General features: G+C 43.3%; 1 protein-coding gene across 1 annotated transcript; it reads left to right on the top strand.

The window, feature by feature from the left end:
• The first annotated feature begins 124 nt into the window (after nucleotides 1-124).
• On the top strand, nucleotides 125-27,742 carry arfgef2 (ADP-ribosylation factor guanine nucleotide-exchange factor 2 (brefeldin A-inhibited)). The gene is made up of 39 exons (XM_035644038.2): nucleotides 125-686; nucleotides 2,897-2,927; nucleotides 3,697-3,820; nucleotides 4,383-4,529; nucleotides 5,634-5,813; nucleotides 6,004-6,343; nucleotides 6,512-6,643; nucleotides 6,745-6,872; nucleotides 7,757-7,890; nucleotides 8,432-8,666; nucleotides 8,822-8,921; nucleotides 9,598-9,737; nucleotides 10,005-10,113; nucleotides 10,200-10,389; nucleotides 10,508-10,619; nucleotides 10,720-10,925; nucleotides 11,083-11,167; nucleotides 13,569-13,740; nucleotides 13,916-14,067; nucleotides 14,175-14,303; nucleotides 14,413-14,571; nucleotides 15,429-15,576; nucleotides 15,818-15,914; nucleotides 16,049-16,089; nucleotides 16,180-16,349; nucleotides 17,513-17,664; nucleotides 17,888-18,060; nucleotides 18,294-18,454; nucleotides 18,549-18,679; nucleotides 20,106-20,235; nucleotides 20,416-20,551; nucleotides 21,636-21,774; nucleotides 21,909-21,966; nucleotides 22,128-22,236; nucleotides 22,389-22,528; nucleotides 22,700-22,871; nucleotides 24,435-24,573; nucleotides 25,248-25,365; nucleotides 26,096-27,742. Exons 1-39 carry the CDS (start codon nucleotides 476-478, stop codon nucleotides 26,258-26,260), a joined length of 5,595 nt encoding a protein of 1,864 aa, XP_035499931.2. The 5' UTR covers nucleotides 125-475; the 3' UTR covers nucleotides 26,261-27,742.
• The last annotated feature ends 149 nt before the right edge of the window (nucleotides 27,743-27,891 follow it).

Here is a 27,891-nt window from a genome sequence, read left to right on the forward strand (position 1 = left end):
TGTAGTACACGGTTAACAAGCTCAACAGTGAGTCACTGCAGTGCTTTGGCACCACCTGTAGGACATGTCAGGAACGGTCTCTGCTCCTTGGGAGCGCTTGATTTGTTACAGCGGTAAAAACGAAAAACTGTTGCTCAACTCCCGTGACGTTGGCGCGGTTAAAACGATCAAAGCTCCTCTCAGGTGCGTTTCACGGGGCAACTTTTACAATTTCCACTCCAGGCGACGAACAGGCGTCTGTGGAATGATCTACGTGTCTACTCGGAGGACACCCACTCCTCGGGATGTAGTGTCAACGGCTGAGAGTCATGTGACTTGACGTGTAACCAGCATGGCGGCGTGGAGCTGAGGTAGCGACTCGACTGGACTGACACCGATAGCCAGGCTTTCGTTAGTTTTACCTAGACACCTGCTAGTTCGCGGGGCCCGGGCCGAAGATGACGGCCTGAGAGGGGAACGGCGACAAGACCGAGAGATGCAGCAGCAACAACAACAACAGCAACACCGGCCACCGCAGCAGCAGCAGCAGCAGCCGCAGCAGAACCACTACTACTCGCAGTCGAAGGCAGAAAACAGTAAAACCAAGAGTATGTTTCTGTCCAGGGCTCTGGAGAAAATCCTCTCGGATAAGGAGGTGAAGAGGAGCCAGCACGGCCAGCTGCGCAAAGCCTGTCAGGTTGCGCTCGGTGAGTGTGTATGTTCTGTGTGCTGGCTCTGCCGAGCCGCCGTGTTGGATGTGGCTGTTATCCGACACATTGCTGTCGTGCCTGGCTTGTCAAGAGAGAGACAGGGGAGGGCTACCGAGTTAGCTTTCGCTAGCGCTAGCATCTGAGTGGCCTGCGTCGTTCGGTGTAACCGTTGACGTTCACAGGAAGCGTTGGCCAAATGTGTTTTCAGCGGCACGTCTCACATCGCTATGTTCAATCTAAAATGCTAACAGTCTGCCTCCACGGCGCCCCGACTGCTGTCAACGCCTGCAGGCAAACGAGCTAACTGGTGGCCGCCGTAAGCTAGTTCGGTTACACAGTCGGGGCTAGGTTAGCTAGTCAAACAGACCAATCGCTGTGTTGTACGTAGCACTGTCAGCCAGTCGGACAGCCCGGTCCTACTCTGCACCCAGACAAACAGGCTGTCTGACTCCAGGATACTCTGACGTCCCTGCGTTTCTAGTCATCACAGCCGCTGAAAGTGACACACACACACACACACACACACACACACACACACACACACACACCATGTGTTTGTGATAATGCTGTTTGCATCTCAACTCACTCAGCCCTTTCCATTCGTGTGCACCCAGCTCCTTGTCATAAATCTGTTGTGATATACGAGGGGGTTTAATGGGGGTAACACTTGTCAGACAGTGGTCTGATACCTGTCCACAGTTAGCAGTTGTTTTTGCAGTGCCAGGGTTTTTGTGGGGTTGGCAACAACAGGTTATACTTACATACTGAGGTACATTTAGGCTGTTGAACCGCAGGACTGACTGCAATGATATAAATGTCACAGAGCCAAGTCCAACAGGTTGGTGTGTGTGTGTGTGTGTGTGTGTGTGTGAGAGAGAGCTGCTCTTTCTGCTCTGCTCCTGCCAGTGACACTCTCATTATTCATGATACCAGCAGAACCTAACGCTCCTCTCCGCCTCCTCATGCTGCTGACCCATGCTTTAAGTAAACTCTATGCAAGCTTCACGAATATCCAATTTTACCACCATTGCCACAAACTTGCCAAAAGGTTTGTTATTTTAAGTTAGTTGGTTGGTTTGTTTACTGAACATATTTCTATGAAACTTGGTAGAAGGATGGGACATGGGGCCAAGACAGAACCCATTAAACTTTGTTATCATCACTTTCTTTAACATTGGGAGATAGAAGTTTTTTTTTGTTGTTGTTGACATCTTCACAGATTTTCCCATGGAATAATTCATGGATCTTGTTGAAAATAATCTGGCATATGTAGGGGACTGATATCTACGAGTGTGTGCAATTTGGTGCAGCTTGATTGAGTCTTAGGGGACTGTTGGGCCTCGGCGGTGGTATGAGCTCTGCTGAGTGACCTTCTAGTTGTTTCTGTTCTAATATTCAAGTTATGCAGGACTTTTCATCCTTTGGCCTCCACGATTCATTAGGCATGCAGAGGGTAGAGAGATTAGTTTTTAATGGCTGTTTTTTTCCCCAGTGCAACACCAGAGCTTAGCCAGCTCACAAAAATAAAAAGAGCGCAAGTATTAGTAATACCTTTCTAGAATTTGGTCAAGTGCTCATTTATACAGCACAGAAAAAAGAACTGGCTCATTGAAATATATGATCACTATATAACATTGACTGTGATATTTCTGTGGACCTTGCACAAGCTCATTTCCTCTGTGCAGCCCTGTGATATGGGGAGATTTTGAAAGAGGACTTTCGAGGTGTTCGCTGCCACGCCGTGTGTGAATCTAATCGATCTGGCTGAATGCTCACCATTACTCACTGTGTAGCCAAAGCTGCTTCACCGGGTTGATGGGAAGTGTGCGTATAGCTTTTGATTGATCAGCGAGGGTTGAAAATTATGAAGAATAGGATAGGCTCTCAGGAGCATAGTGTAGAAAGTGTCGCAGATTGGAAGGGCGATGTAGGGAAGGAGAGAGAGACTAATCTGGTGGCTGTTCACTTTGACCAGGTGTGATTAGCAATAGGGGTTGTCATATGAAGAATATTTTGACCAGAAAAGAAAGAATTTGAAGAAAATGCAGGGAAATGAAAAGGACAACACATCTTACTGTCGTCAGACTTGTGATCAGACAAATAACCCCCAGATTTAGAGTCCAATCATTCATGTCACAATGCTGTGAGCTGCATGGGTCAAAGTTAAGACTTCAATAACATTTAATCTCCTCTGTCTCCCTTCATAGATGAAATCAAGGCAGAGCTTGAAAAACAAAAGTAAGTACTCTTATGCACCCCCCCATGAATGAGTAGTAGATTAAAGGTTTACGTCCTTTTCTTGTGACATGCGGTAAGAAGCCAAGGTAAGGCCTGCCCTCAAGCAGTCTGCAGTAAACCCTCACTGTGATTTGTGACCAAGGTGATTTTATAACTGCTGCTTTGTAGTACATCAGCAGCACTTCAGACAGGCTTTAGGTAATATGTCTACTTCTATAGGGAAGCTGTTTCCATAATCATATGCCATTATGCTTTTCAAAGATTTAAATTCTGCTGTATAGTAAATTAAGATGTATGGCGTAATGTTTTTACTAGAGCTGCAACAGTTAATCAATAAATCGATCAGTATTCGATTACTAAATTAATCGCTAACTATTTTAATAATCGACTAATCGGTACAAGTAGTTTTAATGAAAAAAATAGTAAAAATTCTGATTTTAACTTCTTAAATGTGAATATCTTCTGATTTCTTTGCTCCTCTATGACAGTAAACTAAATATATTTGGTGTTTGGAAAAAAGAAAACATTATCTTGGGATTTGGGAAAACACGATCTTAATTTTTCACAATTCTATGACATTTTATGGACCAAACAACTAATCGAGAAAATAATCGACAGATTAATCGATTATGTAAATAATCTTTAGTTGCAGCCCTGGTTTTTACACTACACTTGATTTATTAACATACCATTAAGTTTTAGTTGTACCTTTACTATGTTTTGATTATTTGAACAAGCAGTGTTTATTGCTCTCCTCTGGTTCCTGCAGGGATGGTACAGTGGTCCCACCCAGAGCCAACTACATCGAGGCTGACAAATATGTGCTTCCCTTTGAGTTGGCCTGTCAGTCAAAGTCCCCCCGGATAGTTAGTACCTCATTGGACTGTCTGCAGGTTAATATTCAATGTTACACACACGCACGCACGCACGCACGCACGCACGCACGCACGCACTCGCGCGAACATTCAGCTTCAGTTTTCAAAGTGATTATTTCACTTTATCACAGCAGGAATCCGGTTATAACAGCTTTACCATGCACCTAGAACAATGGCTCTACATTCCACACACAAACAAATATTAAATAACTTTCCAAGTTGGACACAATAACCCAATGATGTTATCAGGGTTTTCTTTAATTCTAAAGTCTGTGTTACAAAGTGAAGGCAGGAGTTTGAAAGACATTTGTATTTACAGGAGCTGACAGGGAGGATCAAACAAAGAGCTCTTGGAGTTGCATTATGGGAAATGTAGAATCCGGTGTTTTGGGGGCTTGATTTATACTTGACACAACAAGCAACGACAGGATGTTCTCTTTTACTCAAATACTTGCAAATTTTCAGAATTGGATTAAAATGCTGCTCAAATCTACCCTAAATTCACACATGTACACCTCAAAAAGAACGCAGAATCAAAAACCTCCGCTGCGCTAACATGTGCCCTGTTGCTCTACGGTAGAAACTGATCGCGTACGGCCACATCACAGGCAACGCCCCGGACAGCAGGAGCCCCGGCAAAAGGCTGATCGACCGGCTGGTGGAAACAATTTGCAACTGCTTCCAGGGCCCACAGACTGATGAGGGAGTCCAGCTCCAGATCATCAAGGTACGCCCAGCCTCCGTACACCTGGCTGCCTTCAGATCCTCCACCTGTCAGGGGCAGTTGTTTAGTTGGGACACGGTTTGGTCAAAGAGGCAGGACTGAAGTCATGAGGTGTCAGTCATGTAATGAGAAAATTAGTTTTCCTTCATGTTATATCTGTTCTTAAGTAAGGAATTTAGAAAAGTTATACGAAATTTAAAGGGTTTAAATATGCCTTGCCTTTTTGTGCGTCTTTATCTGGAACACATCCTGGTTGGTTGGAAAGGTCAAAGTCTGGCCTGTGAGAAGCACACAGTGTTATCGCTGTTGACCAAGGATTTATACGTCAGATTATCAACATTAGTTTGTCTTACAGTTACCACCGAAGGACACGTTAATGTCAGTGCAGTCCAGTTACACTGACTGAAGCTGGTCTCAGACTACTGGATAGATATTCTTCTCTTGGATCTCAGACATGCACACATTACGAGATTTGAAAATAATTGCACATCACACATAGACAGGATAATATTAAGATCATAATTTGCTTTAGAAGGAGTGATGCACCACCTCACGTCACGGTTGTGATAGGTCTCAGAAGAAACGTTGTGTTCTTGCCACATATCGATCAGCCTCCAACTCACCTGTACCGCACCTGTGGTCGCCATTTCCATAATGTTGAACAGCTGACAGTGATGCTATCAATGTAAGCTCGACAACACTGGCTGTCAGCTGCTCAACTCGTCTATCTCATTGGTTCTGCTCGAAAAGTACTGATATAATTTTCCACATTTTAAATCCTAAATATCAAACATGTTTGATAATTATTATGGCAGGGCCACCCAATGATTCCGAGGGCAGTTTGGGAGGTTTACCCCTCACACTTCCAGATTATTTTGGGCCGAACAGAATCAGTGTGAATCAGGGTTAAATCTAAATGAATCTTGTTGTAATAAGTTTGATTTCTTCCATCTTATTTCTAACAACAAAATGGTAACAGAGTATAAGAACAAAATAACTGCGGCTTGAACGCTCACCAGAAGTGAGGAAGACAAGTAATACCTGATGATTCAGCAGGTGTAAGACATCCTGTGTGATAACTCTTGACTTCCCTTTCCCTCTGCCCAGGCCCTGCTGACTACAGTGACCTCCCCGCACATAGAGATCCACGAGGGCACGGTGCTCCTCACCGTCAGGACCTGCTACAACATATACCTGGCCAGCCGCAACCTCATCAACCAGACCACCGCCAAGGCCACACTCACACAGATGCTCAACGTTATCTTCACACGCATGGAGAACCAGGCCGTTAGTGTAGCTCATTACTCATCGTTGCGTTACACCTATAAACTGATGCTATTTTTTTAGCTAAGCATGGGATAATTTATTATTTTTACTCTGCACTGTCTTGAAATAAATTGAATTGGCCTGGTTCCTGGTTTGTGTGAAGCAGACCCAGATAATTGTGTTTATAAAACAAACCCTCCTGCCTCCGCAGGCTCTGGAGGCTCAGGAGCAGGAGAAAGAGCGGCTGCGACCTCCCCAGCAGAACCCGTCTCCAGTCCCAGGTAATCGGAGGTCGGGCTCCCCGTGGTCTGACCGGACGCCCACCCCAGAGCCCCAGAGCTACCTATCTCCTGCAGCCAGTACTCCAGACCTCACAACCACCAATACCATCAGCTCCACACCACCACAACCATCAGCCGCTGACCTGGACCTGGACCTGGACCAGGACCAGGACCAGGACCAGGCTCCAGACACACAATCAATCAATGGAGAACCTGAGAGGGGCAATGAGCGAATGAATGGAGGAGAAGAACAGGTCACACCTTCAGATGGTGTGTGACAACTTGGGCTTCCAGTTTCAGTTTAAATTTTAAGTTCCAATTCAGCTGAAGCCTGGAAGCTTTTTTTGTTTTTCTTCTAACTCTGTTTAGAAGTGTTACAGTGGGAGGTGCAGCTTTCATGTTTAAGCTTCTTTCATCTTAATCCCTCCTCATTCTCAGTTTTTGAAGACGAAGGTGCAGAGACGCCTCCAGCTGTAGAGGGCGACAAACCAGAGAGCGATCCAGATCCAGCAGAGGCGGCGACGACTGAAGGAGAGGAGGAAGAGCCAACAGAGACGCACAGCGGAACAGGTCTGAACTGATCTTGTTCTAATAAATTTCTATACACATGTATACATGTGATTTTTTTCTTTCCTGGTTGTGACCTGGAGTCACTCTGGCCTTCCCTCCAGGAGGTGAGCACCCAGCCCCCCCTGTTCCTGAGCAGACTGAAGTGGCTCCCCCAAGAGTCAGAGCAGAGGGCCAGCAGATGAACGGCATCATTGAGGACCGATCCTCAGTTTCCTCCACAGATATGCTGGTGAGCAGTGTTAATAACATTAGCTGTTAACAAATTCTTGTGGATGCATTATTCATTTGTGGTTAACAGTATGAAATAAATAATACATTTGATCGTCAATCATTGTGAATGGCCTTTCTACTTAAGTGTCCTGATGTATTCTGTCACCTCAGTGAAAAGTGTTGGGAGCTGCTAAACAGGTGCAAAAATAATTTGGGATTGCAAAGTAATGACAGAGTGGAACAGCATATTTCATCACTTTTAATAGTCCTGAACAACCAAAATATCCATTGATTAAAATATCGTTTACACTTTCCCTCTGGTGTCCATCATGTGTCCCCTTTACACCTACACATCCTGTTCTGTTTTATAGTCTCTTTTCTTGTGACCACAGAGCAAAGACTCGCTCTCTATTTTTCATTTGAGTAGAGGACATGAAATAAATCCTCTCTGACAGAAGCTGATTCTATTGCCCTGTTCTGCACTTTGCAGCTAGTGCCACGTATGTATCACACAAGTCAAGGAAGCTTACTTCTTTGTGTAGAAATGTTCCTCTTTGATTTTATCAACCGACACTGTTTAGTTCCTCTTATCAGTCACAATGGGCAGAATAGCAAAGGCAAGTTGAAGATTTGTTGTGGGTTGAGAATGTGTTTATGAATATGATGTAAAAGCTGATTAAGTAGTGAAAGTGACAAAACAATATGAAGAGTAAGGCAAAAAGGTAAATAGGGAGCATGTTTACCCTGTTGGAAATATTGTTGAGCTCCACAGTGAAAGAAAGGAACTCTTGACTCCAACCTCTGACCCTGAACTGTCCTGGCAAAGACTTGGGTTCAGGCTGACAATTCAGAGATGCATAATGTGATACATAATTTGGGATCGTCTTTCTTTGTCTGTCTCAGGATGCTGAGGGCCTGCAGGGACCCCACAACGCTGCCCGATTCTCTCACATCCTGCAGAAAGACGCCTTCCTGGTGTTCCGCTCGCTTTGCAAACTCTCCATGAAGCCACTCGCTGATGGACCTCCAGACCCAAAGTGAGTGTTTTGTTTGTTTTTCTATTATTTCATTGGATAATCACCTCTGTTGTGCTAACACTGGTCCTCAATCATCAACATTCCTGCCCCGATACACCTGAGGTTTTTACGTGGCAACTTCTTTTGTTCATGCCACTGTTTGCCAGAATAAATATAGCTGCCTCCAGCTCACGCATGCCGTTTCATCTCAGGTTAACTTACCCCTTTCCATCCTGGTGTGGTTCTGTCATCTCTAGTTACTGTAACATTAGACCCTGGGCCAGCCAGTCTGAACAGGCCAAAGTAAACTGAGCTGAGTAGGAGGCTCACAGAGACGTCACCCCGGCCTACATTAGATACCATGCTGAAACATCACTGTAGCTTAGTATTCTTTGTTTTCCTCAATGCAGAGTAAACTGTGCAGCACTATTCATATGAAAGACATTAAGACACATTGATTTCTCCTCCTGAACATGCTGCTATACCTGCCTCTCAAATGTCCCTGTGGATCGCTTTACATTTCTACTTGAGGCCTATAACTGATTCCCATACTCCTCCACAGGTCCCATGAGTTGCGGTCCAAGATTGTCTCACTGCAGCTGCTACTCTCCGTGCTGCAGGGTGCCGGGCCAGTGTTTCGCACTCACGAGATGTTTGTCAACGCCATCAAACAGTATCTGTGCGTGGCACTTTCCAAAAACGGTGTGTCCTCTGTGCCGGAGGTTTTCGAGCTCTCCCTGGCTATCTTCCTCACCCTGCTCTCCCACTTCAAGGTCCACCTGAAGATGCAGATTGAGGTGCAGACTGCCGCCAGCACAGTGTCATCTGTGTCGTCATTCTGACAAATCTTAGACTGTATAAATGTGTTCTCACAGCTGTGTCATTTAATAATTTAGGCTGGTGCAGCCTGTTTGATATAAGTGTCACACTCTTTTTGTCCTCCTTGCCTCAGGTGTTTTTTCGGGAGATTTTTCTCACCATCCTGGAGACTTCTACCAGCTCCTTTGAGCACAAGTGGATGGTCATCCAGACGCTAACACGTATCTGTGCAGGTATAAATCCACTCAGACAAGTTTTCCTCAAACTAAAACAAAAAAAGTAGCTAAAAATAAAAAAGAAACACACAATCACAGTAAGACCTCAATTTGACTTTATAGCTATGTTAAACGCCGGCAGCCTATTACATAATGTCAGACAGTGCACAAAATAGAATAAGAAGACATTTGGACTCTTGCATTTTACGTATTAATTAATTCGTTAATGCAGGTGGCATGAAGAGAAAGTTGGTCTGATAAGTTGTTTTTTTTGCCCTGCACATCACACAAAAAAATAAAAAAGGAAGCCAAAAATAGATTTCCTAGAGTATTGACCAAAAGCTTTTGGAGAGTACTGATGTCCAGCAGCTTGTTTGTCATCTATTTTCCTTGTGCCACCTTTGGAGTGATTGTGTTGTTATTTTAATTGACACTAATGCATTAAATCCAAAATGCGTCAAATAGGTTTTATTGTTCAAGGGTCACATTTTGGTAAAACTGGCACAGTTGTCTTCAAATTTGTATTCATTAAATCCCTGTTCATGGATTTAGGAAGCGCTGTGAGTCAAGTCATTCATTTTACATGTAGATACTGATCACTACAGCCAACAGTGTATCATCACCCTGTTGTATCATTTAAATTGTCCTGCGTCTGTAAGGATGTCCAGTTTTGTGACACACTCTTCTCTCCCAGATGCCCAGTGTGTGGTCGACATCTATGTGAACTACGACTGTGACTTGAATGCTGCAAATATCTTCGAGCGCCTTGTCAACGACCTGTCAAAGATCGCTCAGGGCAGGAGCGGTCAGGAGCTCGGGATGACTCCTCTGCAGGTACGATGCAGGCTCACTGTGACATATATTAAACGGATCAACACCATAACAGCCGAAGGAGCAGAAAATAACTCAATGTTTCATATATTTTATATTGTTGTTGTTAAGCCGTTCACGAAATACATCATTAAATCATAAGCTTCTACTTGTAATGTGGTGAATGGTGAAGCAGGATCCTTCTGGCCATAATTTCTGATGTCAGGCTTTATGTGTAACAACCACTTACCTGTGTTAATGTGAGTGTGGGTGGCTCTGTAATATCCACAGGAGCTGAGTCTACGTAAAAAGGGTTTGGAGTGTCTGGTTTCCATCCTCAAATGTATGGTCGAGTGGAGCAAGGACATGTATGTCAATCCAAACCTTCTAGCTAACCTGGGTAAGTGTCTTGTGGACAGGGAACACTGCACAGCTGATGTGAAGATCTTAACACATAATGACTGTGTGATGGTGTGATGTTTGCAGGCCAGGAGCATCCGCCTGACAGTGACGGAGGAGAGATGAAGCTCTCAGAGCAACTGGTCGGACGCCGCGACAGCATCAGCTCGCTGGACTCCACCGTCTCCTCAAGTCTCCCAGCGTCCCAGGCGGACCATCCGGAGCAGTATGAGGTTATCAAGCAGCAGAAGGACATCATCGAGCACGGCATCGAACTGTGAGCCCCTTTTTCTCAGCCTGGTTAAGATTTACATCACAGTTTAGTTACGGTTTCCCTGAGTGCAGCTTTGTTTAGAGAAGACGAGCATTGATTTGTTCCTCCTTTCTTCCCCTAGCTTCAACAAGAAGCCGAAGCGAGGTGTGCAGTACCTGCAGGACCAGGGCATGCTGGCATCTGCAGCTGAGGACATTGCCCAGTTCCTGCACCAGGAGGACAGACTGGACACGGTGAGGGATCACACAGGGTTCAATTGTACAGTATTCTCCAGCAACAAACACGTTCATCCAGGTCAGTAATCCTCCAACTGCTCTTCCTCTGCATCCACAGACTCAGGTGGGAGAGTACCTGGGTGAGAACATCAAGTTCAACATAGAAGTTATGTACTGCTACGTGGACCAGCTGGACTTCTTAGGGCGGGACTTTGTCTCGGCTCTCCGGGCGTTCCTGGAAGGCTTCAGGCTTCCTGGTGAGGCCCAGAAGATCGACAGGCTGATGGAGAAGTTTGCCGCTCGATACCTGGAGTGCAACCAGGGGTAAGGCTTCACCCAAATATATCTCCTAGGCTTGAAGAGATTTATTAATGTTTCTCAGAGTGCGCCAGGTTCAGGTCTTTTTATATTTTTACCAGTGCCAAGTACCAAGACCAGTGCAGATGTTGTCTGTTGCCCTGACATGTGACTTGTTTTACAGACAGACTCTGTTTGCCAGTGCAGACACTGCCTACGTGCTGGCGTACTCCATCATTATGCTCACTACAGACCTGCACAGTCCTCAGGTGAGAACTGTTCATTGTTTTTGTGTCCTGTCACTGTCATCACCGTGACGTCGTATGTGGACTCTTGTCTAATTGAGGATTCAGCTGTGTTTTGTGTCTGTGGAGAATTTCTTAGGGATTTTATCACACAAAGGTTTTATGGAGGTAAAATGAATGATAAGTTAAAAGTTGCAGTATGTATTTGAAGGTATTCAGACCCCCAAAAAAGCTACATTTTAATAAATAAAAATAAATAAAAGCTTAAAAACCTGGTTCAACCAGGGCCTTTCTGTGTGGAGTTTGCATGTTCTCCCCGTGTATGCGTGGTTTCTCTCCGGGTTCTCCGGCTTCCTCCCACAGTCCAAAGACATGCAGAATGGGGTTAGGTTCATTGGAGACTCTAAATTGACCGTAGGTGTGAATGTGAGAGTGAATGGTTGTCCGTCTCTGTATGTGGCCCTGTGATAGGCTGGCGACCTGTCCAGGGTGTACCCAGCCTCTCGCCCAATGTTAGCTGGGATTGGCTCCAGCGACCCCCCGCGTCCCTTAAATGGATAAAGCGGTAGACGATGAATGAATGAATGAATGAAAAGCTTAAAAAACATGTCAGATGCCAAAATGCAAAGCGATTTTTAACACTCTTTGGAGGATTTCAGGATTTTTTTAGCTCAAGAAAGCTATCAAAGCAAAGTAATTTTGTTTTTAGCTGCACTGTGAGAGTAACCATTTGTGCTTACATGTTTTTTTGATTGGCTACAGCAGCTCCTTGTCAGATAATGTTACACTGTGTCCCAACCAAAGTTAAGCTGTGTGCTGTTATTTCTTTATTATTATTTTTTGAGAGGGACAGCCCCATGTCCCTTTGTCAGGGCCCTCTGCGACAACGCAGTGTCTTCATTCAAATGGATGATGGGGAGGCACAGCCCTATATCTGTCTGAACTGTACCAATAGCTGCTTGCACCTGATTTATTGCTGCTGACTGTGATGGAGGAAATTGTGTCTGAAATTTAAAGACAGTCAGGTGTGAAATATGTCCCACCTTGACAAACAGATTGTATCCAGGGAGGAGCAGGGAGAGAGATGGGATTTACAGCACCACACAATAATAATAATAATAATTTTATTTATATGGCACCTTTCAGAAGCAGCTTCACAAAGTGCTTTCACAAAAACATACAAATCACAGACAATTGAAATCAGCATTCCAACAATAATACGGTGTTCAGGTCATATATCTGTATAAAAAATTATATAAAAAGACAACATCACATAAAAGCAAGTCTATAGAAATGAGTTTTTAAAGTGACTTTAAGAAGGCGCAGACTCTGCCAGCCTTATCTCCTCAGGCAGGCTGTTCCAAAGTCGAGGGGCCCTGATGGACAAAACTCAGTCACCCTAAGATTTGAGCCTCGACTTTGGAAAAACTAGTAAAGACCCACCTGAGGTTCTAAGGCTGCGAGCTGGTTTGTAGGGGATCAGCATTTCATTCATGTAGCTTGGAGCAAGACCAAGCAGTGCTTTTAAAAAGTAATTAGTAAAATTATTTTTTAAATTAAGTGGGCGCAGTAAGCAATATTGCTATAAATACTTAATAATGTAATTACTTAATCATGTTTTCTTTCTCGCACACACGCACACACACACACACACACACACACACACACACACACACACACACACACACACACACATATTGAGTTCTATATATACAATGTCACCATGCACAACAAACATAAATACAAATAAGTTAGTAGAGCCCAATCCTCGTTGTTTCACATACATTAATTTGTTTGTGGCCACCACACACACGTTGACAACAGACCCATCAGTCATATTCAGACCCCCCCCCCCCCCCCCCCCCCCCCACAAAATTAGGTTTGGATGTGTTTAATGTACATGTCTATTTGCATATGGAGCGGAACAGTGACTACTTCAAGCTTGAACGTGGTCATTGATGAAAATCAAACCCACGTTGGACAATGAGCCTGCATCTGTGTTGATAACTTTGGTTGCTGTTCAGTCTTTACCCTGAATCTTTAAATCGAACACTGTTTTAATGAAAACTTGAATTTTTAAATGGTGATACTACCCATCAGGAGTTTAACCATGAAACCAGAGCCCTTTCATCCGAGTTCAGGCTTCATGTTCTGTAGACAGGATAGCCACCTTCTATCAACTGTCCCTCAGCCCTTTTATAAATGCCAAAATATGCCAATACTTCTGGTGCACTGTCACCGCCTTATGCCATGCATAATAACCCAGGTGGAATAAATCCACGGTAATCTACTGCAGATTTAATGATAATTTTAATTTTATACGGTAGAACTAACCATCGGGAATTTCACCGTGTTTTACTGTGAAACGCGTAACTGTTTCATCCCTACTCCCAACAGTTTTTCTCCATTTTGATCATGTTTGCAGGTGAAGAACAAGATGACAAAGGAGCAGTACATCAAGATGAACCGCGGTATTAACGACAGCAAGGACCTGCCAGAAGAGTATCTATCCTCCATATACGATGAGATTGCAGGCAAGAAAATTGCCATGAAGGAGAGCAAAGAGTTTTCAATCACCCCAAAGTCCACCAAGCAGAGTAAGTGGCTTTTTCACACGTTAAGTCAGGATTGCGTTTTTCTCTTCTAACCTGGCTCTTTGAACAGTATGTAACACATAGACTAGTGATGCATCACTGTGACGTCCCGTATTCTCAACGTCTCCCAGACACCACTCACAGACTGCTTAAAAACACAGTTTTTTCCTCCCTCCAGGTGTGGCCAGCGAGAAGCAGCGTCGTTTGCTGTACAACATGGAGATGGAGCAGATGGCGAAGACCGCTAAGGCGTTAATGGAGGCGGTTAGCCACGCTCAGGCCCCCTTCTTCAGTGCCACACACCTGGAACACGTCAGACCCATGTTCAAGGTATGGTGTCATTGAAACTGTCAGTCGTAACGTTGTTAGTCAAGAGGTGGAGATGAGAAGACCTGAAGCAGGATTAAGGATACTAGTTTCCAATGTCTGTTTTGTAGTTGGCGTGGACCCCCTTGCTGGCAGCGTTTAGTGTGGGACTGCAGGACTGTGATGACCCAGAGGTGGCCTCACTGTGTCTGGAGGGCATTCGATGTGCCATCAGGATTGCCTGCATCTTCAGCATGCAGGTCTGGTGAAGTTTTACACGCAGATGTTTTTTTTCCTTCTCAACTTGTCACAATTAAATTGACTTAACGATCCAACAGACAATGTAGTAACTGGCCTTTCTGTCCATAGTTGGAGCGAGATGCCTATGTCCAGGCTTTAGCCAGATTCACGCTGCTGACGGCCAGTTCCAGCATCACAGAGATGAAGCAGAAGAACATCGACACCATCAAGACCCTGATCACCGTGGCCCACACAGACGGAAACTACCTGGGCAACTCCTGGCATGAGGTGAATCTCAAAGATAACTTCCTTTTGTTAACGAATAAAAGAACATAGTTTAATGACACTTTGAATTTAACCTAAAATGGGAGGCGGTGAGAAGAGAGCTTGCCACCTCACCTGTGGGAGAAAGTAAATTAATTAAAGTTGAGTTTTATGTTGAAAGATTATTGCAGAAAATGTTTTGTGTTAGAGTTGTAAGTCATTCCTAAAAAACATTGGTGTAAGTAACTAATTTGGTCCTAACATTCCTACTTTTTTTCCTCAACTCTCTTCAGTTAGTGAATATCTGATATTTGTGCTGATACTAAGGAAAGCTCCAGTGACTTCCTAACTTGTTAGGATTTACCAATCAATGGTATCCAGGCAGCAATATGAGTGTGTATTGTTGATATCACTGAGCTAATTAAAAGATACTTTTGTGGCTGAATTTTTAAATTGTGTTAGATGCAAAAAACAAACAAACACATCCTTTTCTCTAGAAAAGCAGAGCATTTTTACAGCAACAGGAAAAAAGGACCTTTGCAAAATTAATGACTTAAGACCGTGACAACTAACAGTTTCTGCTCCTTCGATCACACTTGCTGCTCCTCAGATAATGTGCAGCCATGAAAGCTTTGGAAAAAAATTCCACTCGCTGTGAACTTGTTCTATTTTTTATTAATTCATTATTTCAAATCTATTTTTAGATTTGTGTAAAATTACAGAACAAAGGTGATTGGGTGATCTTGCTGACCAAGATGCATCATACAACAAAAAAACTGTTATGTCACAACCATTAGTTTTTAATAATAGAAGTGCTGATTTATGACCAATATTAAGAGATTTTTTTTTAGCATCTTAACTGTGCCATCTGTGTGTGGTAGATCCTGAGGTGTATCAGTCAGCTGGAGCTTGCCCAGCTGATCGGCACTGGGGTAAAGACGCGCTACATTTCTGGGGTGGTCCGGGACAAGGAGGCTGGCATTAAGGGTTTACCCTCCGGCACAGAGGAGTTCATGCCCCTGGGGCTGGGTAGGTACACGAGTACACAAGCAACATAACTTGTTCCCCCACCTGAAAGGGGGTTCAGGTGGGAGAACAAGCTATTGAAGAAGCCAGTGTTTAATGCAAAGACAGTGACTTTCTTTCTGAGCAAACACTCATTCTGAAATAAGGCCTTGTTCAGTGTGCTCCTAACAGTCTGATATCCTGTAGTATGTGTCTGATGTCCAACTGTTTTCATTAGCTTGTGTTGGATGTTTTGTTGTTGCAGGGAACCTGGTGGGGAGTCAGGACAAGAGACAGATGGCTCATATCCAGGAGTCTGTGGGAGAAACCAGCTCTCAGAGTGTGGTGGTGGCTGTGGACAGGTGGGATAATATTCTCAGAATATTAATACCGTAATAAATGCAGGATTGTTATACAGTATGTCCTTTATGATGAACAAACTTTTCTGTTCCCGACAAATTCTAAAGGTTCTTTTTTCATATATATCTTTCTGCAGGATCTTCACTGGTTCCACTAGGCTAGATGGAAATGCAATTGGTGAGTGTGACATTCTCGGCTCCGCACATACAGTGTCTTAGTGCATCTTTGAAAAAGTCACTCACGGTGTCGCTGTTGGACTGTTTCTAGTGGACTTTGTGCGGTGGTTGTGTGCGGTGTCTATGGATGAGCTTGCCTCGGCACACCAGCCCAGAATGTTCAGCTTGCAAAAGATCGTGGAGATTTCCTACTACAACATGAACCGCATCCGGCTGCAGTGGTCTCGAATTTGGCAGGTCATTGGGGACCACTTCAACAAGGTCAGTGGGGCAAAGTTTCAGTTGTGAAGATGAATCGCCTTGAACTGCTTTCAGTGACGAGCACTGTGGCAGACAGAAGCAGCGATGACAAGGTTTTCTTTTGTTGGTGCCCCATGCTGCTCTGTGCAGTAAGTGTCATCCTCTAGTGCCCCTTGAGGACTCAGATTTATAACAGGGGCGTGAGAAGGCTCTTAAGATCTGTCTGTTTAGGGCGTCTGCAGTGTCCGGGTGGGACCTATTAATTTTAATGTTCTTAGGTAGGACATGTTTTGGTCCTTAAGTTGTATATTTATTTTTTAGTCAGTGTTTCATCTCACTGCTTTCATCAGTGTTGTTTTCAGCAGCAGCAAAATAGTTGGGAAAAAACCACAGCCCACTACCTGGCCAGCACCGTGACAGCACACAGACAGAGTCTGCTACCAACATGTGAACATAACAGAGCAGCTAGTGGCTAAATGGCCTGATAATTTACCTCAGGAGCTCGAACGTGAGTAAGTATTGAGATAGAGAGTGAGTGAGGACGTATCTTTGTCAGGAGGCCAGAAACACAACTCCAGATTTATGCTGATGTTGCTCTGTACCTGCAGGAAGTTTTAATTACTAACTTACCTAACACATTAGGAATATCAATTACATGTTAGTGTTGTATGTACAACTTGTTGTCGTGCCCGTAGGTGGCCCAAAATATATTTTAGTGAAGGTTTAAACTAGCCTGGCGTAGTCAGACTAATACTCAAATGTGTATTAGTCTGGGACGTCTAGGTTCATTTTCGATTTCCAAGAGGCGTTACCAACAGACGCAGATGAATCTGTCTGTTGAGCGATGCAAAAATGTCAACAGACTAGAGCAGCGAGGAGATGCCTGTGATGATGATTCCACAATGTCTGAATGATTGTTGCCGTTTTGTGTGTATATATCGGGCTCTTTAGTCAAATGCTCGTTCATCAGAGGCAAACCTTGGTTGTTTACAAATGTCACTTTTCTCAGCGTTGTGGTATAAACCCTGCCCATTAAAACATAATCGGTTGTGATTTTCTGCTGGGGAAATGACTTCCCAAAGGAGGGGGATCCAGACTGTATTTTGGCAGAGCTACTATATTTTAGTACAGAGCGAATTTAATGCATGGCTGAGTTCCATTAATGACTCTTGTGTTTCCTATAGGTTGGCTGTAACCCTAATGAGGATGTAGCCATTTTTGCCGTGGACTCGCTGAGGCAGCTCTCCATGAAGTTCTTGGAGAAAGGAGAGCTGGCCAATTTCCGCTTCCAGAAAGACTTCCTCAGGCCGTTTGAGCACATCATGAAGAAGAACAGGTAGATGATATAACATTATTGGTTGGTTAGATGAGAAGCTGTTCTCTCTCCGTACAGAAATGGCCTATGTTTATTTTTAAGAACAAAGGGACATGGGTCATATGAGTGAGAATGGTTCAGACTAGTGAGGAACAAACAGGTTATTTACACTAGATATATGGAACATAAACAAGTTTTTTTCAGTAAAATATTCTGTATTTATTGTTCTTCACCATGTGAACAGGTCCCCCACTATAAGAGACATGGTGATCCGGTGTGTGGCTCAGATGGTCAACTCCCAAGCAGCCAACATCCGTTCAGGCTGGAAGAACATCTTCTCAGTGTTTCACCAGGCAGCCGCAGACCACGACGAGACCATAGTGGAGCTGGCCTTCCAGACCACAGGGCACATTGTCAGTGAGTACCACTGCAGCTGTTTCCCCAGTGGCAGCCATTTTGGCTCAGCCAAGTGCCTGAGGTTGTGCTGTATCAATCTGTTTAGATGACGGTGAGACAGGTCCTCAGGCCTGCTGTAGACTGAGAGTGAGAATTAGTGACGGGAGATTTATGAAACAATGGATTAAAAAAAAGCAACTAGTTTGATTTTGTTTCCTTACTTTCTTGCCTTCTCTTCATCACTCCTCCCTCAGCAAACACTTTCCGGGAGCACTTTGCGGCTGCTATAGACTCGTTCCAAGATGCAGTGAAGTGCTTGTCAGAGTTTGTGTGCAACGCAGCTTTTCCTGACACCAGCATGGAGGCGATCCGACTCATACGGCACTGCGCTAAATACGTCTCAGAAAGGCCTCAGGTAGGAGAAGCCGACCTTTGACGAAACGTCAACTGTATGACTCTGTGCTTTCTTCAAAACTTTGGATGTTATATCCGGCCGTGTTGCTGTCCAGGCTCTGAGGGAATACACCAGCGATGACATGAACGTTGCCCCGGGGGATCGAGTATGGGTCCGTGGCTGGTTCCCCATTCTGTTTGAGCTCTCTTGTATCATCAACCGCTGCAAGCTGGATGTCCGGACCAGGTAGAGAAGCGTCTCTCAAACTGTTGTTTCACTTTGGTGTCTAGTTTAAGCTCTTTGCACACTGTTACTGTCACTGTTACTGTTGCTAAACCTTTGTGTCTTTGAAATATTCTCCTTTGTTATTGCATCTACAAAAACTATAAATAGAAATAAATAAACCAAATAAAAAGTACGTGGAACTATCTAAACATGATGTGAAATAATAATAATAATCATAGATTCATCAATCATATTAATCATTACATAACAATAGACCAACTATACTAAAAACTGAGTCCTTTTTATTTTCGTTATTTGCTACTTTAATATAAATAATACATAGTTATAGTAATAAATAGTAAATCTTCGCTAAAATTAAGCATCTGTTAAAGGGATATTTCAGTGATTTTAAAGTGGTGTTTAATGAGTTACTGTTAATATGTTACCTTATGGAGATGGTGATCAGCGATGTCATTTAACGGAGTTTGGAGGGGAAATGGAAATAACGGAAGTCTAAGTCCCACTATTGCAGAGGGGACCACCGAAAAACGTCTTTTTCGCCACATTTTTAAATGCTTTCCTAAAAAAAAGATATCCGTTCAATTGTACGCTGGAGGACTTACTTTTTCACTGCTTCAGTACCGCGCCGGTGCAGTATCATTCCGCAAATCAGCTGTTCGACTCACAGCTAACGCGGTAAGTTGGCGCAGTAATACATGGCCGAAGTACGCTTGAAAAAAAGTGCAAACTTAAACGGCTATCTGGCGGAAAACCAAAGCAATGAATAAAAAAAAAACACCAACTAGTTTGATCTTGTTTCCTTACTTTCTTGCCTTCTCTTCATCGCTCCTCCCTCAGCAAACACTGAAAAAAACAGAAAATACGTTTTTCTGTGGTCCCCTCTGCAACAGTGGGACTGAGACTTACGTTACTTCCATTTCCCCTCCAAATTCCGTTAAATGACATCGCTGATCACCTTCCCATGAGGTAACATATTAACTATGCATAAGTAACTCATACAACCCCACTTAAAAATCACTGAACTATCCCTTTAAGCTCTTCCAAATATAAAACTTAGAAGAGCTCTTCTTATTAGTAAATTAAGAAGAGCTTACCACTAAAAACATAAATCCAAAAGAACCATGTTTAGGAATTTAAACTATGTCCGGTACTATACCTGCACTGATCTCTCGCTCAAACATCTGGTGCCAAGTGGGATTTTATACACATGACCTGTTGCTAAATACTATCAATGTTTTCCCAAGCATGAAGTCCAATTCCGTCATCGATTTCATTTAGAAAAATATGACTTTATAATGCTGGAAGAGCGATTCCAGCATTCCTCTCATATTGCAGCACCAGTCTTGTTATATCATGCATTATTTCTTCTTGCTTGTGACGAAGCTGAACGCCGTCTGGTCTGATGATGGTTTGTCTTTCCTGACAGAGGTCTCACAGTCATGTTTGAGATCATGAAGAGTTACGGCCACACCTTCGAGAAGCACTGGTGGCACGACCTCTTCAGAATCGTCTTCCGCATCTTCGACAACATGAAGCTCCCTGAGCAGCAGACAGAGGTCAGAGCTTGCCGCTCGTTTATGTTTTTTGATATCTGAAGGTTATATCCTCCTCCGGGATTTTTAAACCTCAGCAGCTGGAAACTATTTTATGCACACAGTCAGAATGATACGGGAGGATTTAAAAAAACAAAAACCTTACTAAATACCTCCTCATGTTTGTTTGTTGTTTGCTTCCAGAAAACGGAGTGGATGACGACAACATGTAACCACGCGCTCTATGCCATCTGTGACGTGTTCACTCAGTTCTATGAGCCACTCAGTGAAATCCTGCTGGTTGACATCTTCACGCAGCTACAGTGGTGTGTCAGGCAAGGTTAGTAAAGCTGACCACATCTAAGGGCCACATTGAGGGGAAAAAATAAAAGTGAGACTCCGAGAATGAAGTCGGAATATTATGAGAATTAAGTCGTGATTTTACTAGAAAATTTTAAATTCAATTTAATATTATATTAAGGAATAAACAGCAACCCAGGAAACAGGCGTGAGCCTTGGCAACAGCTATCTCTGATGTCATGCCACACTGACAACAGCTACGTCAATGTCATGTTACCCATGTTAAACCCATGTTTATTTAACGATTTTGCTCGTTGACCTAGACTGAAGTACAGCTTCAGAAAGTGCTCCACGTTCCTCATTTTAACGCATAGGACTGCTCTTCTGACACTTCTCCACTAAAAAAACACAGAGACCAAATTGACTACTTTAATCTTATAATTTTACTACTTAATTCTCGTAATATTTCGACTTTATTCTCGTAAGACTACAACTTTAAGTGTAAAAACCCTCATCATCATAGAAGTTCAACTAACCCTACTGCAAGCATCATAATAATGTCTGTTATTATCGCTATTATTGAATAAGTTACATTGAGGCTTAAACTCAGTGGCCTTTTATGAGAATAAATAAAACAGGATATAAGTTTGGGATGAGGAAGAGTAATGTCTCTGCTCCGGCTTTCTTAAAAAACTTTAAGCTACCCACCCTTCAGCAAAAGAAAAAATACATAAATCTCCTCTCCATCTAATTTCTGTTTAGTACTTTCTATATAGTTCTAAGTATTTTGTAAAGATTAAATTTGCCTTCTACTTAATGGTGGACAGTAAAGAGCAGAGAGGAAAAAGGGAAAAGAGAGCTTAACCTTTTCTTTGACAAAAAAAGTTTGGGATTTTGATCTAGGCTAAGCACATTTTTCCTTCAAACTGTACCATCAATTTATGACAAATGAAATATAGTAAAAAGCAGTCCACATTGCACCATCGTATCTCGTCAGAAACATTCAGCAACCGTGACAGAAATCTTTTGATTTCGATAGACTTCAGTTCCAGACTAACCTCGAGGCTATGTGAGGTTCAGTGTTCTTACGTAGCGGCTATGAAGTCATAACCTTTCTCCTGTAGACAACGAGCAGCTGGCTAGGTCGGGAACCAACTGCCTGGAGAACCTGGTGATTCTGAACGGGGAGAAGTTCAGTCCAGAGGTCTGGAAAATCACCTGTTCCTGTATGCTGGAGATCTTCCAGAACACCAGCCCTCACGTGTAAGTCCTTCACCGCTCAGCTCGGTCCGTTCACTCCGGTCTTTGATTTATCGTAGGTACGTTAACTGCTTTTAATGCCAAAACTCACAGCAGAGGAAGGAATTATAGCTGTTGTGTTTGCTTTTTCACATCAGTTTGTTGACTTGGCGACCGGCTGGACAGGATGAGGAAACTGCTGATGGCAAGCATTTTGTAAGAAAACAAATACATTCACTCACAGACTATACGATTATGTGCAACAGCAGCTCTGCAGATGCTGCATACTTGGTCTGGAGCACGATAAACTGCTTATAGACAGTTTTATTTCCCATCAGTCTTTCACTGTGAATGCTTTTGTCACTGCACTTCTTCAGGATGCTGATTTCGATAGTCAGTCCCAGAGCAGCTACGACAGAGCTCTGTCTGAGAGAGGACACAGCCAGATGTCCAGCGACGACACCTGGAAGGGCAAGTCCAATGCTCGTGAGTACATGGCATGCATATGCATACACATATTGGTATGCTTGTGTGTCATATAAATTCAAATTGAACCTGCCAATCTGAAAATTGGAGGTTTAAACTCAAATCACATATTTTAGGATGTTACTGATCTTTTTATTTGTTTTGCAATACAGGAGTTTCAGACCAGAAGCTGTTTGCCGGGCTGCTGATAAAATGTGTGGTACAGCTCGAACTAATCCAGACCATAGACAACATTGTCTTCTATCCAGCTACCAGCAAGAAGGAGGATGCTGAGAACATGGCTGCTGCGCAGGTAAGGTCACAGCAGCGACTGTGAAATGCTGCTCTCTAATATGAATTAAATGAGGAAGCAGTCCTGCTGTGATCAAATGTCAGATCAGGTCTGAGGCCGGTAAAAAGACAGCCCTGTGGATGTTTAATCGTCACTTATAACTTAAGTTGTCCGACACTTTCCTCCCATCAGCGAGATGCTCTGGAGGAGTCTGAGGGCAGCGAGCTGGGTCCGGATCAGGGGATGTACAGACACATGACCTCCGCACACCTCTTCAAGCTGCTTGACTGTCTGCTGGAGTCGCACACCTTCGCCAAGGACTTCAACTCCAACAACGAACAGAGGACGGCGCTCTGGAGGGCAGGTAATGAGACGGGGAGGGTCCTTAATTTTAGTTCCTCTGCTCCATAAAATTCTTGTGCACTTGTTCTGAATATGTGGTAGATAGGTTTAGAAACATGCCAAAATTATGTGACTGTTGCTAAGATAAAAAAGAGTGTTTGCACACCTTCAAATACCTTATAACACAGTCCCAATGTCCACCCTCAAGGACTCACAGACTCTGATCCTGCACATTCCTGATAAGTCTGTCCCACTGTGTAATCGTCAATTGTTCGAGGGCTCTCTCGCAGACTTTGTGAGTCCTTCATGAACACTTTCTGTAAATCTGCGTTTCTGCAGACTTTGCCGATGGGAATTACCCACAGTTCATAGTGCTGTGATGTCGGTATACAAACCAAACGGCAGCGTAGGTAGGAGCAATCACCCCTGAAGTTGAAATTACAAGACAAAAAAGAAAAAAGTTTTCATGTCAGTATGAACAAACAGCTGGGAGATGGTTTTTCTACATTTACAAAGAAACATGAAATTAACAAGAATTTAAGATTATATATTAACAACACATACAATCAGAGGAGCACTACGTGTTATGGTGCAGCGTGCTCCCACATTGCTATTTATACACGTGGAGCACTTGCTGCCTCACACTCAATCGCTTACCAGCTGATGTCAGTTAAGGGGTCGGGAATTGAGACTCGGTCTGCGTTTCATTAGTGGTTTCAACATGCCCTTGTTCACTTACCCTCAGCACTTGCCCTCGGGGGAATCCCTGCCGCCATCATAAGTGCAGGGCTCTAGACTAACTGTTTTCACTGAAAATTTGAGGGGCACATCTTAAATCGGCCTGCAACACAGTTATCCACATTTTCGCCTGTATTTCTGATAAATGAATAAACAACTTACAGAAATTACAATGTGCTGTTTTATTTTAAGTTCACAATGTCACAATTGAATTTAATTTAATGAGGAAAAAGGGTCAATAGTTAGTTTTGCCATTGTTAAGTGAGACGGTAGCAGGGATTCATGCAAAAAAAAGAAAGAAAAAAAAGAATGTGACTGATTTTTGATTTCTTTATAGAGGCCACTTTTTTTCCGCCGTGCGGTGGCTTCCAATAGGTTTTCTCTCAATGCCTGCTTAATAAGAAAAATTATGATATTTAAGCACCACCCCACACATTGCTGCTGCTGAGGGGAAGTGAAGGAGGGCATGTTGAACCACTAATGAAACGCAGTCTGGATCCCCTCCATTGGAAAGTTGGAAATTGGAAGGTTCCTCTGGCAGGAGACTTGCCGGTCCAATCACAAACGTTGTCCTCTCCGCGTCATGGTGATTGGACTGGCAAGTTCTCTGTCGGAGGGAAAATGACTTTCAAGTGGAGGGGATCCAAACATATTCTGGCAGAGCAAATGAAATCCCAGAAATCGTCTGGGTCCAAGGCTATTCACATCTAGTTACATCGTAACTCCCTATGAAAGATCCCTGGCATTGCAGTTACAGGTTGTTTGTCCTTTGGCCATGCACATCCCTCTTTTGTTGTTGTTGTTTTCTTCTTTTTTTAACAATAATCATCTCTCTCTTTGCCATCAGGCTTTAAAGGGAAATCCAAACCCAACCTGTTGAAGCAGGAAACCAGCAGTCTGGCCTGCAGCCTCAGGATCTTGTTCAGGATGTACTCTGACCCTCAGCTGCAGGACTCGTGGCCTGACATCCAGACACGCCTGCTGCTGTGAGTACAACATACGTCTTTATTAAAATCTCCATACACATTTGGTGCACCAGTGAGTATTGACAACAGCAGGACGGTGAATGTGAGCACGATAAACTACAGTGCACAAGCTCAGTATAAATCACTCGTATTTTCAACAAAAGAATTAAGATATATTGGACTAAAGCTACACAATACTTTTACAGATGTAATAAACCAAAATATTATAGTATATAGTAAAACACAGCTGATTGCATGATGAGTAATCACCATTGCTCATCACCACTACCTCAAAATGTCGCCGGCATGTTATTGCTTGGTTAGAAATGAAACCTTCGATAAATAGGCACCAACTGTGTCAGTTGCAGAAAGTGGTGTTCTGACACACAGCTCATTACTCGTTATGTATTTATGAAGTGTACACAGTTTGTGCACTGAGTAGAATTTATAGGCATGTTAGAGCGTGGTACTAATCATCGTGTCGTGTTTGTGGCTGAGCAGCTTCACTGGTGAACTCATGTATGACATCAAGAGCACATTTGTGTGGTGTTGGTGCCTTAGTTCAGGATGTCCGCCTTCGTCTGCTGCTCTACTACAATAATGATGATAATAATAATAATACAGAAGCAGAGGTGAATGATGTTCAGTGTTGTGTTGGTTATAACCCTATGCTGGTGCATCGTGTCGTCTCTCAGGGTGTGCAGTGAAGCTCTGGCCTACTTCATCAGTCTGACCTCAGAGAGTCACAGAGAGGCGTGGAACAGCCTGCTCATGCTGCTGCTCACCAGGACGCTACGGCTGCCCGATGACAAGGCAGGTGCTCACACACACGCAGTACATTTCCATCTAGACATGTCCAGCTGTGATTAAGAACAAGGATCAGAAATGAAAAAGGCTCCGGGGAAACATACTGTAGAAAACTGATAAAATGTCCCATTCATTTATAATGATGGCGGTCAAAACTATGTGATATCGACTCTTCATATGTTCTCTTTTAATTTGATTTTTTTGTGATTGTAAACACTTGAGTGAGCTGACCACTGTGAATCATGCCCTCTCTCTCTATTTGAGTGCATGACTCATGGATGATTCATGGCAGCCCATGACTCAGGGTTTCTTTCCAGGGCCGAACTGTAGCAGGTTTCAGGCAGAAAACAACCCAGTATGCATCTTGAAGTAGGAGGAAGTGTTGGCACAGTGCAGCCAGCTTTCAGAACAGAATGCCGCACAAACCACTGCATCAACTAAAATCATAACAGCGTTGTTAAAGTGGACCAGCCTTCACCATTCTCTTTTGCAAGGTCCACTGTGAATTTTTGGAAAGTATGTAATTCAGTGAACTTTCCCTCATAAGCAGAAAAGTACAACAAAAACATGTTAATTTAAACATCAAAGCAGTGGCTACACATCCCAGAGCAACTGCCTTTCATGTTTCTGTTGTGCAACTTTCAAATAACAGTGGTTACATTTTACGGAAACTAGCAGACGTGCAAGCACATGCATGTGTCGCTGCGCTGCTAATGTACATTTACTTTATTTCCAGTTCAAGCCTCATGCTTCCTGCTACTACCCCCAAATGTGTGAAATGATGCAGTTTGACCTGATCCCGGAGCTGCGGGCCGTCCTCAGGCGTTTCTTCCTGCGCATCGGCTCTGTCTTCCACATCGCTTCTCCCGAGGCGGCGTCTGCCCGGTCTCCCGCATCCTAGATTGTTTGGATGCAGGACCACTCGGTAGGGGGCGGATGGGGGTGCAGAACAGAGATGATGGAGGTGGATGTAGCACATACGAGCCTCTTGGACAGGAGACAGATTACAGAGGGGCTACAATGTCAGCAGGAGGATGACAAAGACTTTTCTGTCTCGCTGCAGGACTCTGCATTTAAGTGTTCGGCTTTTCTACCACACTCGGCTCGTAGAAAAGTCTTTACCCTGTACTTCCTCCCTTGTTTCTCTCGGGATGAACAGCACTGTGACCAGCTCTCTCTGCTGACTGTTGTCATTCATCATCCCCCCTGACTAATCTCCAGAAAAGAACTGCAAACAGATAATTTATTGATATTGTCGCAAACCCTGTACCCGATTCTATTTCTATTCAATACTTAACAAAAGAAAGTATATCTACATGCTGAAAACGAGTGGATTACACCATTGAATTTGATGAATCTTGATTTGCGGAAAATCTCTTTTGGCCACCTGTGCCTGTTCGCAATGATGACACCATGAGTGTCGCTCATCCTTGTGAGATTGGTGATCTAATCAAAAGATGTTGTAATATCTGATCCCTCATGTACCAACACCCGTCCCAAAGCATTGTTTGTCACTTTAATGTTTATGTTCCTTCTTATGTGTGTGTTATCTTGTGTTATTGTTGGAGAGACTGAGACTCTCAGCTGCATCTCTTACAACACTGTCGGAGATGGAATGCAGCTTCGTTTGGAGCATCTTTGCTCTCTGTGACAACAACGTCTTTATTATTCTTGCTTGTCATTGAGATTTTACTTATTTATTTTTCCTCATTTTCCTTAATTTGTTTAATGATGATTGTTTCCAGGATAATTACAATGAAAGGATGGTTGAAAGACTTGGTTACTTCCTTACTTATTTGTCATGCATTCCTTAATGTGTTGACCCACTAAGACTTTACATTGAAGGACTTCACATGGAGTCAACTCCTCCTGGCTTTAGAATTACATCTGGCTCATAACCCCTCCCACTAATTGGTTGGCCCAATGAGGTGACACAGTTGTTGTCCGTTTCACTAGTGGACCGCTCACTAGGGTTCAAAAGGAGACTTCAGCCGCAGAAGGATTTAGGAACAGAGCAAAACCAAATCTCGCACCTACAGAGATACTGGAATCTCTGCGTCCTGGATACTTGGTAGTTTATTCCATGCCTTTTTTTTATTAAAAAGAAGGATGTTTGTAATTATTTTAAGTGCATTTAAATATTTTTTGAAAAGCATTCCTTCCTGCGCAACTATGGATGTCTACTTTTCTTCCCTTAAGCTAGGGAAGAAATATATATATATATATATATATATATATATACAGTAAATGGGAAAAAAGGCAGACTGTAAAGTTTTCAATGTAAGATACATAGAAATGAAAGTGCTATACGGTTCTATACATATTGTGATGTAATCTTTCAAGCATTTGGTGAGGTAATCAATAAACCTGACTTCTGATCCAATCCACTGACTATTGATCCAGTGTTAACGTGGTGTTGAGCTTTTGACATGTCAAACACAAACATCCTTAATAATAATTACTGCAATATCTGCCTCACTGACTCTCACAGTTTTGATAAAGTTAGTAAATAAAGCTAAATTAGTTAAGATG

Source organism: Scophthalmus maximus, chromosome 3 (genome assembly GCF_022379125.1).
Source record: "Scophthalmus maximus strain ysfricsl-2021 chromosome 3, ASM2237912v1, whole genome shotgun sequence".
Taxonomy (NCBI): domain Eukaryota; kingdom Metazoa; phylum Chordata; class Actinopteri; order Pleuronectiformes; family Scophthalmidae; genus Scophthalmus; species Scophthalmus maximus.

Coding starts and splice junctions, on each gene's coding strand:
- arfgef2 (XM_035644038.2), top strand. CDS start 476: ATGCAGCAGCAACAACAACAACAGCAACACCGGCCACCGCAGCAGCAG. Junction 16,090..16,179: donor GCTAGATGGAAATGCAATTG/GTGAGTGTGACA, acceptor GACTGTTTCTAG/TGGACTTTGTGCGGTGGTTG. Junction 18,680..20,105: donor AAGCTGGATGTCCGGACCAG/GTAGAGAAGCGT, acceptor CTTTCCTGACAG/AGGTCTCACAGTCATGTTTG.